This window comes from Salvelinus namaycush, chromosome 5 (genome assembly GCF_016432855.1).
Source record: "Salvelinus namaycush isolate Seneca chromosome 5, SaNama_1.0, whole genome shotgun sequence".
NCBI lineage: Eukaryota > Metazoa > Chordata > Actinopteri > Salmoniformes > Salmonidae > Salvelinus > Salvelinus namaycush.
In genome coordinates this window covers 48,123,302-48,138,692 of record NC_052311.1, presented here as the reverse complement: position 1 = coordinate 48,138,692, position 15,391 = coordinate 48,123,302, and the positions used below count along the sequence as shown (strand labels likewise).

The window sequence follows — 15,391 nt, the reverse complement described above, 5'->3', positions numbered from 1 at the left end:
TTAATGCATTCTGACACTTTCCTTCACAGTAAGTCGACATCTACCTATTTCATTTCCCGCTTTGTAATCACCAGTGACACACAGAAATGGACAATGAGAGAAAATGAAAAATGCTATTCCATCAACACACAGAGTTCAATTAGAAGATCGAAACAGTATCTAATAGAATAAAGTGGGCTTTATCAGTTATTATTTACATAATGACAAATCTTCAGCGAGGGCTCCGGCTGAGTACTTTCTTATAGCTACTATAGAGGGTCAAAATACACGAGGAAAAAGTATGCCAAGCCAGGAAATGTTGCGTCCTAAATGCTCGTACAATAGCCATAGGGAAGGTCTGTTCAGTGTAGCGATCTCACAAGCAGCAGGGAAGCATTAGCTTTAATAATACCTTTTAACAGTTCTGTTCCGACAGTAAAGCATCCCCCCCTGTTCTATTGAGGGCCGTGCCAGCCTAGCTCAAATCAACTGACACCTCTCAGGAGCGAATGCCCTGTCTGTCTCTGTTCCTTTCCCTTAGCCGCTCAGCCAATCACCCGGTGGGGAGGTAGGGAGTATCGCTGTGGTAGTTGTAATCCGGACACACTTTCTGCACCAGCTTGTAGTCGGTGCTGTAGAAGGAGATGTAGATGCAGATGACTTTGAAGGGCTTGGAGCACAGCCAGGACACATGGCTCTGGGTCTGCTCCTGAGGGCAGCTCTGCGAGGGGTCGTGGGAACACAGCGACTTCCTGGTGCCCTTCTCCACCTTCTCGTACTCCACCCTGCAGTTGAACAGCCTGGTGTCTTTGGGCTCGAGGACTGTTGACTGCTGCAGCTGGAACTCCACGGCCTTTGTGGGCGGCACCAGACCCACCGACACGTTGCCTTGGCCCGTCGCGTTGTGGCGGAAGTAGACGCTGAACGTGCCGTTGCCGTGGTCTACGATCTTCCCGGTGATCAGCAGGTTGAACTTCACTGTCTTGATGTTGGAGTGGAAGTCGCCCCAGCCGAACATCTTCTTGAACTTTCCTGTCTTGACGATGGGTCTCCTCTTGGATCGGGAGCGGGGGTCATGAAGGCTAGAGGTGTTGTGGAGCCAGTCCCAGAGCTCCTGTTTAGAGTACGGTTCCAACTTGTCATAGTTCAGATCCAGGCCAGACAGGTTCTTGTCATAAAAGGTCTGGGAGAGCCGGCGACTGATGGATAAGTCCTTGCTGGTGTCTGTTGTCCAGAGGTCCTTAGCTCTTGACTTTGGGCTCTCTGACTTCAGAACGTCTGAACTTCCAGAAGCAGATGAATGGGCGCTTGTAACCTGTGGAAAACAAAGAGACAATACAATCCTATTTCAATGATGAAACACAACAGGCATGCCGTGAATGGCTTAAACCATTAATAAGCCTGCTGTGTAGGATAAAAAGTGATATGTCCTTGATATGCCATTGTTTTGTTTTATACCAATAGATCATACATGAACTGTAGATCTGAAATGGCAATAAAGTCAATACCCATTTGAAATTCAGTGATGCTGAAGGTCGTGACTAATGGATATAGAAAGAATATGAGACACATTCAGTGCATTACACAATTGCCTTATATGAACAGTGTCTTTTATCAAGAGTAAGGACATTCCAATCCTGCCATACATATAGATGAATGAAGCGTTTATTCAGTAGCCTACAGACGTGACGCAACACCAGACTATTACCCGCTGAATGTACCCTGAACGGTTGATTGATGATTCCTTTACTCCGTCCCTCATAATAATACAGATGAGAGGGCTAAGATTCCCACTGCACTTCACGAAGAATGGTGACAGTGATGGCCTAACCCCATCTGTGGAACGTGACAGCAGATCTATCTGGGCAAAGTCTTACATGTTGTACCTTTACCTCAGATCAATACTTGGAGAATAAGGTCTTCTCTCTTTCACAAAGTTCACAGGATGATATTGCGGTAGGGTAGTCTGTATATTGCAACAGTTATAGTGCAAATGCATGTTGGATTTGGACATAGAATACTTAATTAGAAAAATATTAAATCTTCTTATTTTTGGTGCTCAAGCCGAATTTCAATCTCATCTTTGTTTTGGGCCAAATTTGACTTCATATCCATGAACAGTGCAAAATAATTGTGCAAAAACCTAATTATAAATCTGCCAACTTGATTTAATTAGACATTTTTCTTCAACAATGTGTTATAAAGGGGGCACTATTTATGTATTGCTCACTTTAGTAAACTCTGGTTAAATAATCGCCTCATTATAACGCACATTGTTGAAGAAAAGTTTTAAATTAAATCACACTGCGAGAATATAATGACGTTTATGGTATTTCTTTGCACTAAGAAAAAGTCGCTGCAATGTCCTTTAACTTGTACATTTGCGTTCTCCATCTGAAAATAAATAGGGAAGGTTGAGTGGTTCAGTTTCATTGAATAGGAAGTATGAACCATCATTCAAATAAGACCAATTTATTTCCCAAGGCTTTCTCTTTCCTGATTCATTAGCAGTGGGCTCTCCAATGACCAAATGAAATATAGCTTTCATATAACTGTAATTACCTGTGCTGCTAAATGACTGAAGCTCAATCTCAATGGATTCCCCCTACTCGGAAGGACTGCCAACCATTTTTTCCCCTCGTTTAACCTTTATTTAACTAGGAAAGACTCAAGGTTAAAAGCATATTTTGCGAGGGCGACCTGGAAAATACAATATTTTGGTTTCCCTTTAAGGATCTCACAACATATATCCCATTTAGTTGATTCAGACATGTTTCTCCTAAGCAATCATATGCACAATTCAATTTCAAAATGTTTCTTGAGAGCTAGCTTGGTCCTTGCCGGCTTGTCATGACGGTTATTATACTGGGTTCAACACTGACATGCAATTAGCTTTCATCTGAAGCACCTGACAGCCTGTGCAAACTGTCATGGTCGGGATTAGAGGGCTCCGTGTCACATTCGCAGAGACCCCAATTCCCGGATTATAACCAACCTGTAATCCACACTACAGAGATTAGGCAAATCAAGGCACTCCTGACTAAACCAACATTTACATCAAGGCAGCCTTGTCTGAGGAAACAGAGGAAAGGCCAAGATTACCTCGCTCTGTTTGAGAGCATGTGAGACAGAGAAGACAGAAAAGTATTTTTTTTTTCCGCTGGTGTTAAATGGAGGTGGAGAAACAGGTTGTCACCAACAGCTATAATGGGGTGAATTTGATAAGTTTGAGGCATTGCTCATCAGACAGTTCTAAATCTCACCTGTGGCCTCAAACAAACCAGAATTCCTGCACATGATTACACAAATACTGGGATGATTTTATCATGGAGGACATACCCTGTTAAATACCCTACTGAGTCCTATTGAAAACACCCATAGACATAATGTGGTATACACAGTAGATGGATGTACCTGAATGTTATCTCTTCCTGTTAAGGAATCCTTTCCCTAGAGAGAGGAAGATACAGTCTGGTACTGTACAGTAGCTTCCCTTGTGATAAGGAGGATATGCTATAGGTTAAAACCCCAATATAGCAAAAATGTCTTGTTCTGATAAGACAACCTAGGTAGCTAAAAAACACCTAGGAAAGACTATTAAAAATGTGTGAGCTTTCATTCACTGAAATGGTACTGCAGCTGGGGGGGGGGGGGGGGGGGGGTTGGGGAATACTTGTCTCTTCCGACAGACTGTTACCATTTTAGCAACTAAATTGAGTGAATTCTGGGTGCTGCGATTAGCCGGCACTCCCGGTTAAACAGTCATTAGAGCTGGAATGGTTGGAACCGGCTATCTCTATTCCTATTCAAAGCAACAATGTCGTCCATCTTGTTTGGGTGGTTTGGAGTTGTTTGTTGACCATAGCTTGTCTCAGTATTTGGTGTTATAGTGGAACAAAATTGCACCATGTTGATGAATCTACATGAATCCAAGAATCATGGCCAATCCACCCATTGTATTTAGCATATAAAGGATCTTCACTGACATGACATACTTCCCTTTCAACTCTCAGCTACCATATATAACAAAATTAATCTCAGAGAGCACCTTACAGCACTGGTCAATCAGAACCATTCAGAATCTGTGAGTCCGCAGGGACATGATTCCATCGTTCAGTGAGCAGAACGGAATTGGATCTAAGCGCAGTAAGACTGTACACATCTCCAGGGATATGTTTTAGGCCAGATGTGGCCTACTCTTCTCCTGGAGAGCTACTCCCCGCAGGGTTTTGTTCTAGCCCTAATCTAACACTTGATTATGCTAATCAGTAGCTCTCCTGGGGGAGCTGGCCATCACTCCTTTAGGGGATCGTTTGGTTGTGCTAATATCCAAATTGATCTTGGAAAATGTAGGATTTTCTTTCTCTGGTGTTTTCATGGATCTGCTATAGCATTCTCAGAGATGAACAGAGATCAAAGTGAAATCACCAGAAAGCTCGGTCTCCATGTTACCCCCACTGTTACCTGAGGGGGTCAAAGATCATGGGCTTTAGAGTGAGGCATCTCAAGACATCTCAAATAGGTGTGAAATAGAATGGTAGACTATCAAACGTTGCAAACACAGGGCAGTATTATCGCCATGAGTTCTGTAGAGGATGAAAACGGTCAGCAGTTGGATTGAGGGTATTACCGTGGCAACAAAAAAATAGCCACTATTTTCTCCAACTCACCCAGAGGATAAACACATAATCACATTATTTCACACACGAGTTGGTTCAAAGGCGTCCAAAATAAGTTTGCGAGGTTCCCATGGGTCTGTCAATCTGTCGAAGGAGCTCGAGGCTTGAGCTTAGGATGCGCCGAGCACGAAACAATTATGAGCACCCCATTAAAGCATGGCGAAGCAATTTGGAGGCGAAGCCTGGAAAAACATTCCCATCAAGTGGTACAATTGAGAGTAAACACTTTCTGTACATCCAACACTTCATGTTTACAGTACTGTAGTGACATTTTACAGTAATATAGTATTAGTTTAATATAATTGCATCATAATCCACTGAATAAAAGTGTTCCTTAAAAAAAGGAAAGGCTTCCTTAGTTCAAGGGATAAAATGATTAGTGAGCCTAGTGAAGTGTGAAATTGAGTTTATAATTTTCAAGACTGCGAATTCAATTCGATAATGGGAATTGTATAAATAATTATTAATAATTAACTTATTTCAATCACTATGCAAATGAAGTGCCGATAACCCAAGGTAACTATTGAAGATTAGTCAACTTTGTGGGATTAAGTTCAAATAATGTGTAAGAGCCAATTGGGCCTGTTTCTCTTGCTTGTCTGTTGACAGATTTACCTCATGCAGGGTTACTACGTACCAGAAGATTAACACAATTGGGATGTCAGAAACTGTGATGGCATAACAACGAAGATATTATGTCAAACTTATCAAAAGGTGAAATGTCAAGCGTTATTACTTTTCAACTGAATTGAGTGACTCAAATGGGAGATTCATCTGAGTCGATTGATTAAATTTAGATCTACAACAAATCGGAATGTGAATGACAAAATGTTTCCCTCTGCACACAACACAATAGTACATCTACTAAAACAATAGATGAGTAAGTAAAGATGTAAAGGGAAATTTCACAATTGTTCATCTTCATGTTCATCATCTCCAGCACCACCCCAACATCAACATATGTGAAAATGGCGCGTTTCTATGTTTTGTAGTAAAAAAAGATAGAGGAAGATAAGTGTTTTCAATGACATTATCGGTGTGCATCGTGTGATTTTAACCAATTATTAGTATGCATTGCCCGCTAATTGTCTACTAATTGGTTGATGTCATTGGAAAGACTTATCTTCCTATATCTTTTTTACTACAAAACATAGAAACGCGCCATTTTCACATATGTTGATGTTGAGGTGGTGCTGGAGATGATGAATATGAAGTTGAAATATGGTGACATTTCCCTTTAAGAGTAAAAGCAAAGACTGGTGCTCTCCAATGTGCTGAAAAGTACACTCAAAATATATATGCAGCATATACATTTACCAAACACTTGTGAGTAAAGAAGTCTTTGGAAAAATGCTATGGCACAGGCAACATCTGTACATTTAGCTGGTAGCTTTGAACAAAAGATTTAAAAAGAGAGAAAATTACATTTTTACTAGATAATTGACAACAAAAACTCAACTTACCATAGAAATGAGTGACAGGAGAACAGCGCACCAACATGTGGACTTCATTCCTCTTGGTAGACCTTCACTTTTCATGCCTACCTGTACGCAAAACCCTTTCTTGAAAAAAAATCTAATTGACTATGTAAAAATGCCACAACTAGAGATAAATGACAAAGAGAAACCCGAAAAAGACCCTGGAGAAAATAGCAGGGATCAATCTTCAGATTGACTGAGGGCTGAAAATCAAATGCTCTGTCTATGTTTTGTCTATTGGAAGATGTGAATGATACGTTCTTTGTTGCGGGATTAGTGGCGGTGTTGCGTGAATGGTAGTGCTTGTAGGTCTGATTGTCAGTGTTATGTGATCTTTTATAGAGCGAGAGAAAGATGCAGAGAGAGAGAGAGGGATAGAGAGAGGCAGGAAGAGGGAGAGAGAGAGAGGGGTGAGAAAGAGTGAGAGAGAGGCAGGAAGAGAGAGAGAAAGACAGAGAGAGGGGCGAGAAAGAGTGAGAGAGAGAGGCAGGAAGAGTGAGAGAGAGAGAGAGAGAGAGAGAGAGAAAGACTGAAGAGCGAGGGCGGGATAGAGAGAGGCAGGAAGAGGGAGAGAGAGAGAGGGGCTAGAAAGAGAGATAGAGGGAAAGAAGAGACTTCAAGAGAGCCTTGCAATATAACTTTTCATTTGTGTCTAGAGAGACATCTAGTGGTACATCTAACATAATGACAGTACACTAGAAATGCATCAATCAACATTTTCACTGTAACTTAGTATGTTTAGAACACTTTCTTCATTTATTTTTAGTAATACTTCCGATACAATCTCTACAAAATGACGGAGTCTTATCTTTTTGTACAACACACAACTTGCCTCAAGAGAACCAGCATCAGTAATATCATACACCCACTTTGCAATATTCAAACTAAACATTTGTGTGCAATACAAAATAAACGTACATATATGTTGATCTTTTTTTTCTCTCCAAAAATTCAAAAATGTTATTATTTAAAAGGAAAACTGACAAAAAAGTAAACATTCTCCTCATCAGCTGCTCTTCTAGCGATCAGGCAGACCGGTCGAATTCTGCCACTGTAGAACAGCGGCGTCATATTGCCTCTGTATTCATATACTGTAATGAAGGCTGCTTAGATGGACCTCGATATATACAGAATATATGATGTGATATTGTACGCCGAGAGAACGAACTGCATCATTATCATATGTCTAAGGGCACCTATGATATGGGTCATTGTGAAAAAGGACATTTAAATAGTCTGAAGTCAGAACTGAAAACCACTGTCGTGTTCCTAGAGCCTTTTGTCCTAGAAAATGGTACTGTTTAACTTCTATCTAAATTCATCAATCACCAAATTCATCAGTCCTTCATCCCATGAATCAAGTTTAAACCTGACATACAGTTTAAACCTGTGCTGCACCCATTATAAAATATGTTGGTTTCATGAATGTATATGGTACTGTAGATAGCTGATTATTGACAATAAGGCAGAAGTTAGGGTTGCGTGACATTAGAAATTAGATAAAAAATACAATAGTAGTCACACACATCGTTTTAGCTTTAGAAGGGTTTTGTTTTTTGCGAAACAAGTTATCTAAAAAATAAGAAAATCCATTTACCCATTTATCTTCCATGTACATATGGGCTATGTTTCATATTTAGAACATTTAAACCATTGGAAATATCTCATTGTAAGCAAGAACAGAATCAATGGTCCTCATTTAAGTAGTCTATTCGATTTCATTCGGGAATAGAGAGGGACAATACCAAACAAACTACAGTATATAGACCACAAAAGATACTGGACCAAAAACAAAACGAGTTGTGACAAAATAAAATCTATACATATTTACTATTGATTCACACCCCCTGTGTTATAGAATGTGGACATCATCTGCAGTTATCATGTATCCATGGCCTTGAAAATGCCTATTATTTTCACATTTTGTTTCCAACTGCATATGGTTGTGTCTTAAGAGAGGCAATGTTCTATGGCAATACAACGTATAACTCATCATGTGCATATCATGCTGCACTAATATAGTGCAATAATAGTGCCTGAAACAAAGCAAAAGGGAGACAGGCAATAGATCCAGTAACCAGGGATTGTTTCTCATCTTGTGTTCTCTGTCTGTATATGTTTATCCTTCAAGATAGGCCTCTGTCTAGGAATCAACCGGAAACCAAAAGTATCTCTTTGTTTGCGACCGAAGAAAGAGATGTCAGTCAAAATCCAGAAAGGAAATGAATCCAAGCCTTTTCATGGAGATTTTCTCCCCTTCCCTGCAGTGACTTTTGGCAACGTGCGAACCGTCAGTGCATCCTAAGCCTCCAGCTACTCAACGTTTCAGTGACAAGCAGAAAAACACGGCAAAGAAATGAGCTTGTGCTGTTTGTGTTCAAAGACAGAAAAGTTTGTCTCTTCGCAGCAGCCCTTCCATTTGAAAGCAAAAAAGGGCAAACATAAAAAGGCATTTTCCTCGTAGTGAGTGGAGGCTGTGAAGGCTTTTGTTTAAGGAAATATCACAAAAGAAAATGGAAAAGGAGAACTGCTGCTTGAAATGGACTAAACCCAAATATGTCTAAGTGGAGAAATGTTTCCTCAATTCCAATCTCCATTTAACTCATGAGGACCCAAAATGGATTCAAGATGGCCGTTGGTCTTTTTCTTCTGATCTGCAGATGAAAACATCTCTGTCCTTCCTATGATGGGATATGTCTCTTTGTTTTTACGGCAGGTGTGGCAGGTCTCTGGAGGACTAGGCTATCCCAGAGTCCTACATGTCAGCGTCCCCATCATAGGCTAGGGTGAGAGGTTTCAATCGGTTGTTCATTTGCCTCTGTCTCTTTGGTTTCTTTGGCTTTTTGCTAAGAGGAAGAGTAGACAACATGTTACTACCCTGCTTTATAATCTGTACACTACAGTGCAAGTAAAACACCACCAGCACTAGAAAGTGGCTATTACTATAATGTCAGTTCTAACATATCGCTGCGATTGTTCCAAATGAATGACATCTCTATAAAATGGACATTTCGGAAGACATGGGCATATCAAAAAGATAAAAAGCAAGTTAAAAGGTATTAGTATGTTAATTTGCATTAATATCTGTGGCCATGCTTCACTTGACTTCCATGGCTCTGAGCTATGAAGTACCTTTTGTATTGGCTCTGACAGTGCAAGAATATTACAGAGCTATTTAGCAAACATCACCATCCGAGGAAAAGAGAAGCACTATTGTTGTCCTGCAATCGTTAATGCCTCAAAAGATGCATGTGTAAACACTTACTTCTACTGCATTTGTCCATATTTCTTGATGGTAACGTGAACGTGATCATCCTCAACAATTGGTGTTCCGTGCATAACAAACGTGAGCAACATAATAAATGTGTGTGACAATGTATGGTAAATAGAGGATAAACAGGGATGAGATGGCAGAGGGGATTTGATAAAAGCAGGGGAATGTTGCTCCTGCTCTAAAATATAGTAGCTATCTGTCATGGCCACCAGAGGGCAGTATGACATCATCATTGTGCGATTTTACGTTCAAGAAAACAAATACATCTACAGGAAAAGGCCAGAATTTGTCTTAACAGGGGTTGAATAAGTCAATGGTGGTCACATTAGTTGTCACTAAGCCTGGTCACAGATTTTGTTCCAGGCCAAAACTAACACTTCTGAGTTAACTAATCTTCATCTTGAGATGTTGATTAGTAATTGGGTGTGTTAGGGTCTGGAGACCACTGCCCTAATGGTTTAGGTTAATTATTTGGTGAAGGTAAGCTCATCCTAAAGTCGGAAGCCTACTTACGACCAGGTTCTATCCGGAGCCTACCACCTACAGTATGAGGGACCCATAGAAGGTGATTTCCTGGGACTTCACGCAGCTGGTCAAGCGGGACATGTCATGTGACACTGGTGGAGGGGTCACAGGTCAGCGGTCAACGATTGGCACTGCAGCTACTCGTAGGACTGCCTCTTTTGCCTCTTTAGCCGCTGCCTTGGCCGCTGCTTTGGCTACTGCTTTGGCCCAACTCTTGGCAATCGGGGCAGGTATAAGTCAACTCATGTGCATTTTGACCCATCCAGACCACCGTCCCATTGGCGTTGGACTCAGTGGCCTGAAGACGGCAGCGGAGGACACTGTAACTGCTGCTGGCGACAGATGGCATGAAGAAAACAAAACAAACAACAACAAAACAATAAATAAACCAAAAAGATGGGGGGGGATGAACCGACTAACGACTAAATGAAAAGGTTCAAAATCTAAAATCTAATCGGACCCCCCAAAAAAAATCACTACGGGGATTTTTAATGAATGATGAAGGGATGGATGAGTAAAAAAGGACAAGATCAGAGCGGACTCACCAAGCTAGGTATATCATAGACATTATGAACATGAGCAGTACCAGGGCTCCCACTGCTACACCATATACCCACATCTTCAGCTTGCCATCTGTGGAGGAGGGAGAGCTGTCAGTTCAGATGGCTACGCGGCTGACTGTGTCCGTAACACAATCAGAATTGGGAAGAACAATTCATTTGTCAAGCACTTTGCCCACGCATCAAGCAGAACTGGATTCTGGAAGGAACACAAGGTTGATGATGGCATCCTTTTGAAAGAAGTCTTCAGACCTTCCACTTAGTTCCGTAATTTACAAAATGGACACGTTTTGTAGATTAGCAATGCAAGGCAACATATGCCAGTTTCCATTCATTTCTGGCTTTGTAAATGTTGATCTGAGTTGTGCTTTGAAGGACATGTCTAGACAGTCTCAATCTGTCGAAAATGGTAAGAGCCCAAGTTCCACTTACTGCCTCAGTGACATGCAGCAGTCTAACCAGAAAGCACTATGGGGTTAACCAAGCATTTTGGTCTTTAGAAATGTTAAAGCAGTTAATATTAGCTAAGAGCATACAATAAATTAGCATAATACATAGTATCTCCTGCATTGGCTACAATCCTGCTGCAGCATCTAACCAATCATCAGTCAAGTGCTTCCTTTTCATTTCATGCAATTATTTAGCAATGATGAAAGAGTAGCAGAGAAATTTTTTCCTCTGATCCAAACTGGTCCTCCCATCACTTTACATTCTTGCTATATCTACTATTGTCAGAAGTGTGTGCAGAAATGTAACTCTCATAAACCAAAAGCCGTAAAAGCTATTTACTGTGGTAAAGAAATAATGCCCCCACAGCATCTATCTAATTTTCATGGGTTTACTTTTTGTACCCTGCACCTGCAAGTTACTGAACGTGTGTTCACTACTTCTAGGCTAGTCACATAGCTGGTTCACCTGATCCAAAGGGTTGCAGGTACCAGGTGCGTCCAGGCTGTATGGTGCCAGGCAGGGTGGGGTTGATGGCACGGCTGGTCTTCACGTCAGTCTTCTTGTCCCCGGCTGTGGGGATCTCCAGAATGGGTATGGGGGTGCAGTGGTCCAGCTGGTCACTGGAGGACATCACCTCTGTGTAGCCCTCCTCGCACATACACACGTCAGCCTGAAGAGGGCAGTGTTACACAAATACAGTTCACTGCTGTGTTTGAATATGCTAATATCTGTCAAATCCTTGCTTCCTCTGTCCTTGTTTCCTCAATTCCTTTCAAAGCTAATTGGAGGAGGAGGTCAGAGGGAGGGACCTTGGATCCTCTCCTTTGATGCACTTTGAAAGGAATTGAGGAGACAAGGATGGCGGAAGCAAGGATTTGACAGGTATTAATGCTTTCAGACACAACCACGGTTGTCAGCTTGTCACTATCTGGCCATGCTAGAATGGACTGAAGTGCAATGCGTTCAGAGCACAAACCTAATCTGAACCACTCTCACTCAACATAGATTGACTACCCGTGAACAACTCACCTCAGTGCAGAAGGACATTGGCATTTGACACGGCGGGTCACAGGAGTTGTTGTCGTTCCCTTGAGGATTGATAGGGGGGCATCCTCCTGTAGGTCAAAGGTCACCAAAGAAGGATCAGATGGCATGTGATTGGTCAGATCTTTAGGCTTTGATGTCAACTCTAATAAGGCATATGGAAAGAAGTGCATTAAGGCACCATTGAAGGTTTAGTAGTGCCTACCTGTGACGTTGAGTCCATCAGAGCGCTGACACCAGGTGACGCGAGAGGAGCCTGACCACGTGCTGCTCATCCACTTGTACTCAAAACACTCCCCATCTGTAAGAGCACAAGACATAATGATATCGATGAGCCATTAAGCCAGGTACAGAACAGAGCCAAATTTAATTCAGATCAGTTCTACTGAATTAAACGGAACTTAATTGAACAGAGGGGTGTGGTTCGATTTTTACATTCTGGATGAAAGGCTCAGGCTTTTGCTAGATGGCTTAGCATGAACGCTGTTAATGTTTTATCAATATCTCCATCTGTGCTCCAAGTGACGCATAGTCTTTAGGGAGCCCTCTGTAACTAATCACCTGCACAACCAGTTCAACTCTATCGTAAATGAGCAATCTAACTAAAACATTTAGATTTTTCTCTCAGTGCTCGCTGGCTACAGTATCATCGCTTCAATCAATACAATAGATTTTTTATCATCTGTCAGGGTATAATGATCTGGGCTGTTTATCTCTTTCTCCCCCTCCCTCTCTCTATTCCCTATATTGCTTCCTCTAGCTCTCCCCTCTCTCTCTTTCACTCCTCTCTCTCCTGTTTTTCCTCTCCATCCCATGTCTCGCTCCATCTCCCCCTGTCTCCCCTTCTTCTCCTTGTTAAAGAGCGCTGGGCCACCCCATCCCCTCTCCCTCATGGGCCCATAGTGATGCTTATAAACCAGGTCATCCCAGCGATGGCTGCCGTGGGGCGGCCGCAGCAGTGTGTGAGAAAATGAGGGACTCCCCAGCCAGAGCCCAGGGGAACGTAGTGGGGGGTTGGGGATTCACATAACACTGTATGCTCTAGTCTAGTTCAACCCATGAATAAAATGCCTGAGGGACCACTGTATAAAAACATGAGAAATTTGTTTTGCCATATTTTGACCTGGTAAAATAAATTCCTCATGGGGAATGTTATTTGACTTCGGTGAAAACATAAAACCTGGGTTGTATTCATTAGGCACCAAATGGAAGAAAACGGACTGAAGCGGGACGGGACTACCTTAGTTGTCGAATAAAAAAAATAACATAAATTTTCATCTTCCGTTGCTCGTGTGCCCTAATGAATACAACCCTGTTTTCCCAGTCTCACCAGTGCAGGGTCGGGACTCCCAATCCTGGTCAGGACACAGCTGGACGTTCTCGGGCTCCTGGGCCATGACGGCTCGTGAGCGCACCTGGACAGAGCCAAAGTCCACGCCGGCCCCTTTGGCACACACACTCAGACACGGGCTCCAGTCAGACCACTCCATCAGGTAGCATTCCCCTACAGAGAGAGAGAGATGAGAGAGAGAGGAGAGAGAGAACCACACAGCTGTTAGCTTCTTTGTTCCATTTGGAGTCATATGCCTAGAGGAACAGAGCAAGAAACACAACTAAAGCTAACCAAGTCAGGCTTATTAAACTCTTGGGGTTGAAGAACGTCTATTACAGCTCAAAGCAGATTGTTGTTGAAGTAATGTATGTGTATATCTGCATATAAAGGAGATGTTATGAATTCACAGCGTGTTGTGCTGTTTTGTCTCTACGCTTTTCTTGTACAGGAATAGGTTTAATCTAGATCTATGCTGCCACCTACACTGTACCATGATGCACAATATATTAAAAAAACAACACACCTACATAAGACAGGAGTGCTGTATACTGTTAGCTGGTTGTTTACCTGGACAGGGCAGAACACAGGTCTCCTTCAGTATGATCAGTTTGTCTCTGTTGACAGCCAGCTCCAGACCCCCACACAGCTCCTCCTCCACCATGCTGCCCTCTCCTTCTCCGGAGCCGTCCGACACGAAGCACGACAGGTTCCGGTAGCGAAGTCCCGCTCCACATACCACCTCCTGGGGGAGACAGACACACACACACACACACAAACATACACACATACACACATGGAAAAGTCAGATCATATCCTCTGTGTAGGTTAACTGAGTAAAAGGGTCAACGAGAGAATAAGACAGTGTGTGGTGTAGCCTACCTCCACTCTGCACTCAGACCAGGGACTGTACTGCCACCTGTAACAGGGTCTGACAGGACAAGGTTTCCACTGCTCCAGCTGAGAGGGACAGGGACGCCCGTCTCCCTGGGACCCCTGCACCACCACCCTGCTACGCCACATCCTCCCTGGAACACAAAAATGCAGTGACATCATTAATGTGAGACACTCACTGGACAATTAGTCTTGTACAGATGTAGGATCTTAATTTGATCACCCTGTTGCAGGACAACTTTCTGGCAATGCAGTGTAGTGTATTTGAGGTTTAGAAGGCTCCTGAAGTTTGTAATTTTCACTTTGAAATAATCCAGATAATAATTCACATTTCCTGTTGGATGAGGATTATTTTCTTGCTATAGCTAAACTGACTCAAATGAAGATTCTACATCTGTAGTAGTTACAGTATCGCATCTACCTAAAGACATGTAGAAAGTCAGCAGACGTTGGGACTATTTCATTCATTCAGAAAGCTTTGACTGGGATTTACATCAACGTATGACTGATGTCTGAATAGGGAGATGCGTGAGCTCGGGCTACAAACCAAACACAGCAGTGATCTCCGTCTAGACAAAGGCAAGTCAATGATGTGTTGTTCCCTCCAGTATTCTTTTCCTTTCTTTTGAATGGAACAGTCTGCTAAAGTTCATCCTTTGTTTTAATGTCAGGTCATTCACCATTCAGTGCATTCAATTCAATTGGCAAAGAAATGTAATTACAGTATGGGCCTACAAACAGTTATTGTGTGTATTTATGTACATGTGTATTCGTGTGTACTCCTGTGCGTCTTTGCGTGTGTGTTACTATATTATTTATAGGTTACTGTATTAGTCGTCCCTAACTACTTGACAAAGGCAGCTCTTGAAAAAGCCTGCTACACCGTTCTGTGCTCCAGCCGTATTGATTACCTCTCTACTTCCACTCCTCCACTTGAGCAAAATGACTTTTCCTTTCTGTTCTGACAACTACTGCCTTCCTTTTATATAACTCCAGTACAGGACCATATGAGGTGGTGAAGTCTCTTATGTGTAATGGATCGGGTGTGCTGCAGTTTGAGTATTTTGTAATCCTTCTTGATTCTAAAGGGCTTTGCAATGTGATGTATACAGTAGATATACTAAGAGTGCATCATCTCAGATGAAGTATAGGCATTACGTGAGCTGACACACACACAC

At 42.2% G+C, this 15,391-nt stretch overlaps 2 protein-coding genes across 2 annotated transcripts in view; both read right to left on the bottom strand.

Annotated features, from left to right (window-relative positions):
- Window positions 1-532: 532 nt before the first annotated feature.
- LOC120047150 (neurexophilin-1-like) lies at window positions 533-7,207 on the bottom strand. The gene is made up of 2 exons (XM_038992684.1): window positions 7,121-7,207; window positions 533-1,294 (listed from the first exon to the last, which is right to left on the bottom strand). Exons 1-2 carry the CDS (start codon window positions 7,205-7,207, stop codon window positions 533-535), a joined length of 849 nt encoding a protein of 282 aa, XP_038848612.1.
- Window positions 7,208-8,891: 1,684 nt separating this feature from the next.
- The window catches only part of LOC120047149 (thrombospondin type-1 domain-containing protein 7A-like), a 69,053-nt gene continuing 62,553 nt past the window's right edge, over window positions 8,892-15,391 (bottom strand). The window contains exons 21-28 of the mRNA XM_038992683.1: window positions 14,202-14,347; window positions 13,890-14,064; window positions 13,320-13,493; window positions 12,195-12,290; window positions 11,975-12,060; window positions 11,411-11,615; window positions 10,481-10,568; window positions 8,892-8,982 (exon numbers count right to left, since the gene is read on the bottom strand). Coding sequence (XP_038848611.1) covers window positions 8,892-8,982; window positions 10,481-10,568; window positions 11,411-11,615; window positions 11,975-12,060; window positions 12,195-12,290; window positions 13,320-13,493; window positions 13,890-14,064; window positions 14,202-14,347 — 1,061 coding nt within the window. The remainder of the gene's footprint in view (window positions 8,983-10,480; window positions 10,569-11,410; window positions 11,616-11,974; window positions 12,061-12,194; window positions 12,291-13,319; window positions 13,494-13,889; window positions 14,065-14,201; window positions 14,348-15,391) is intronic.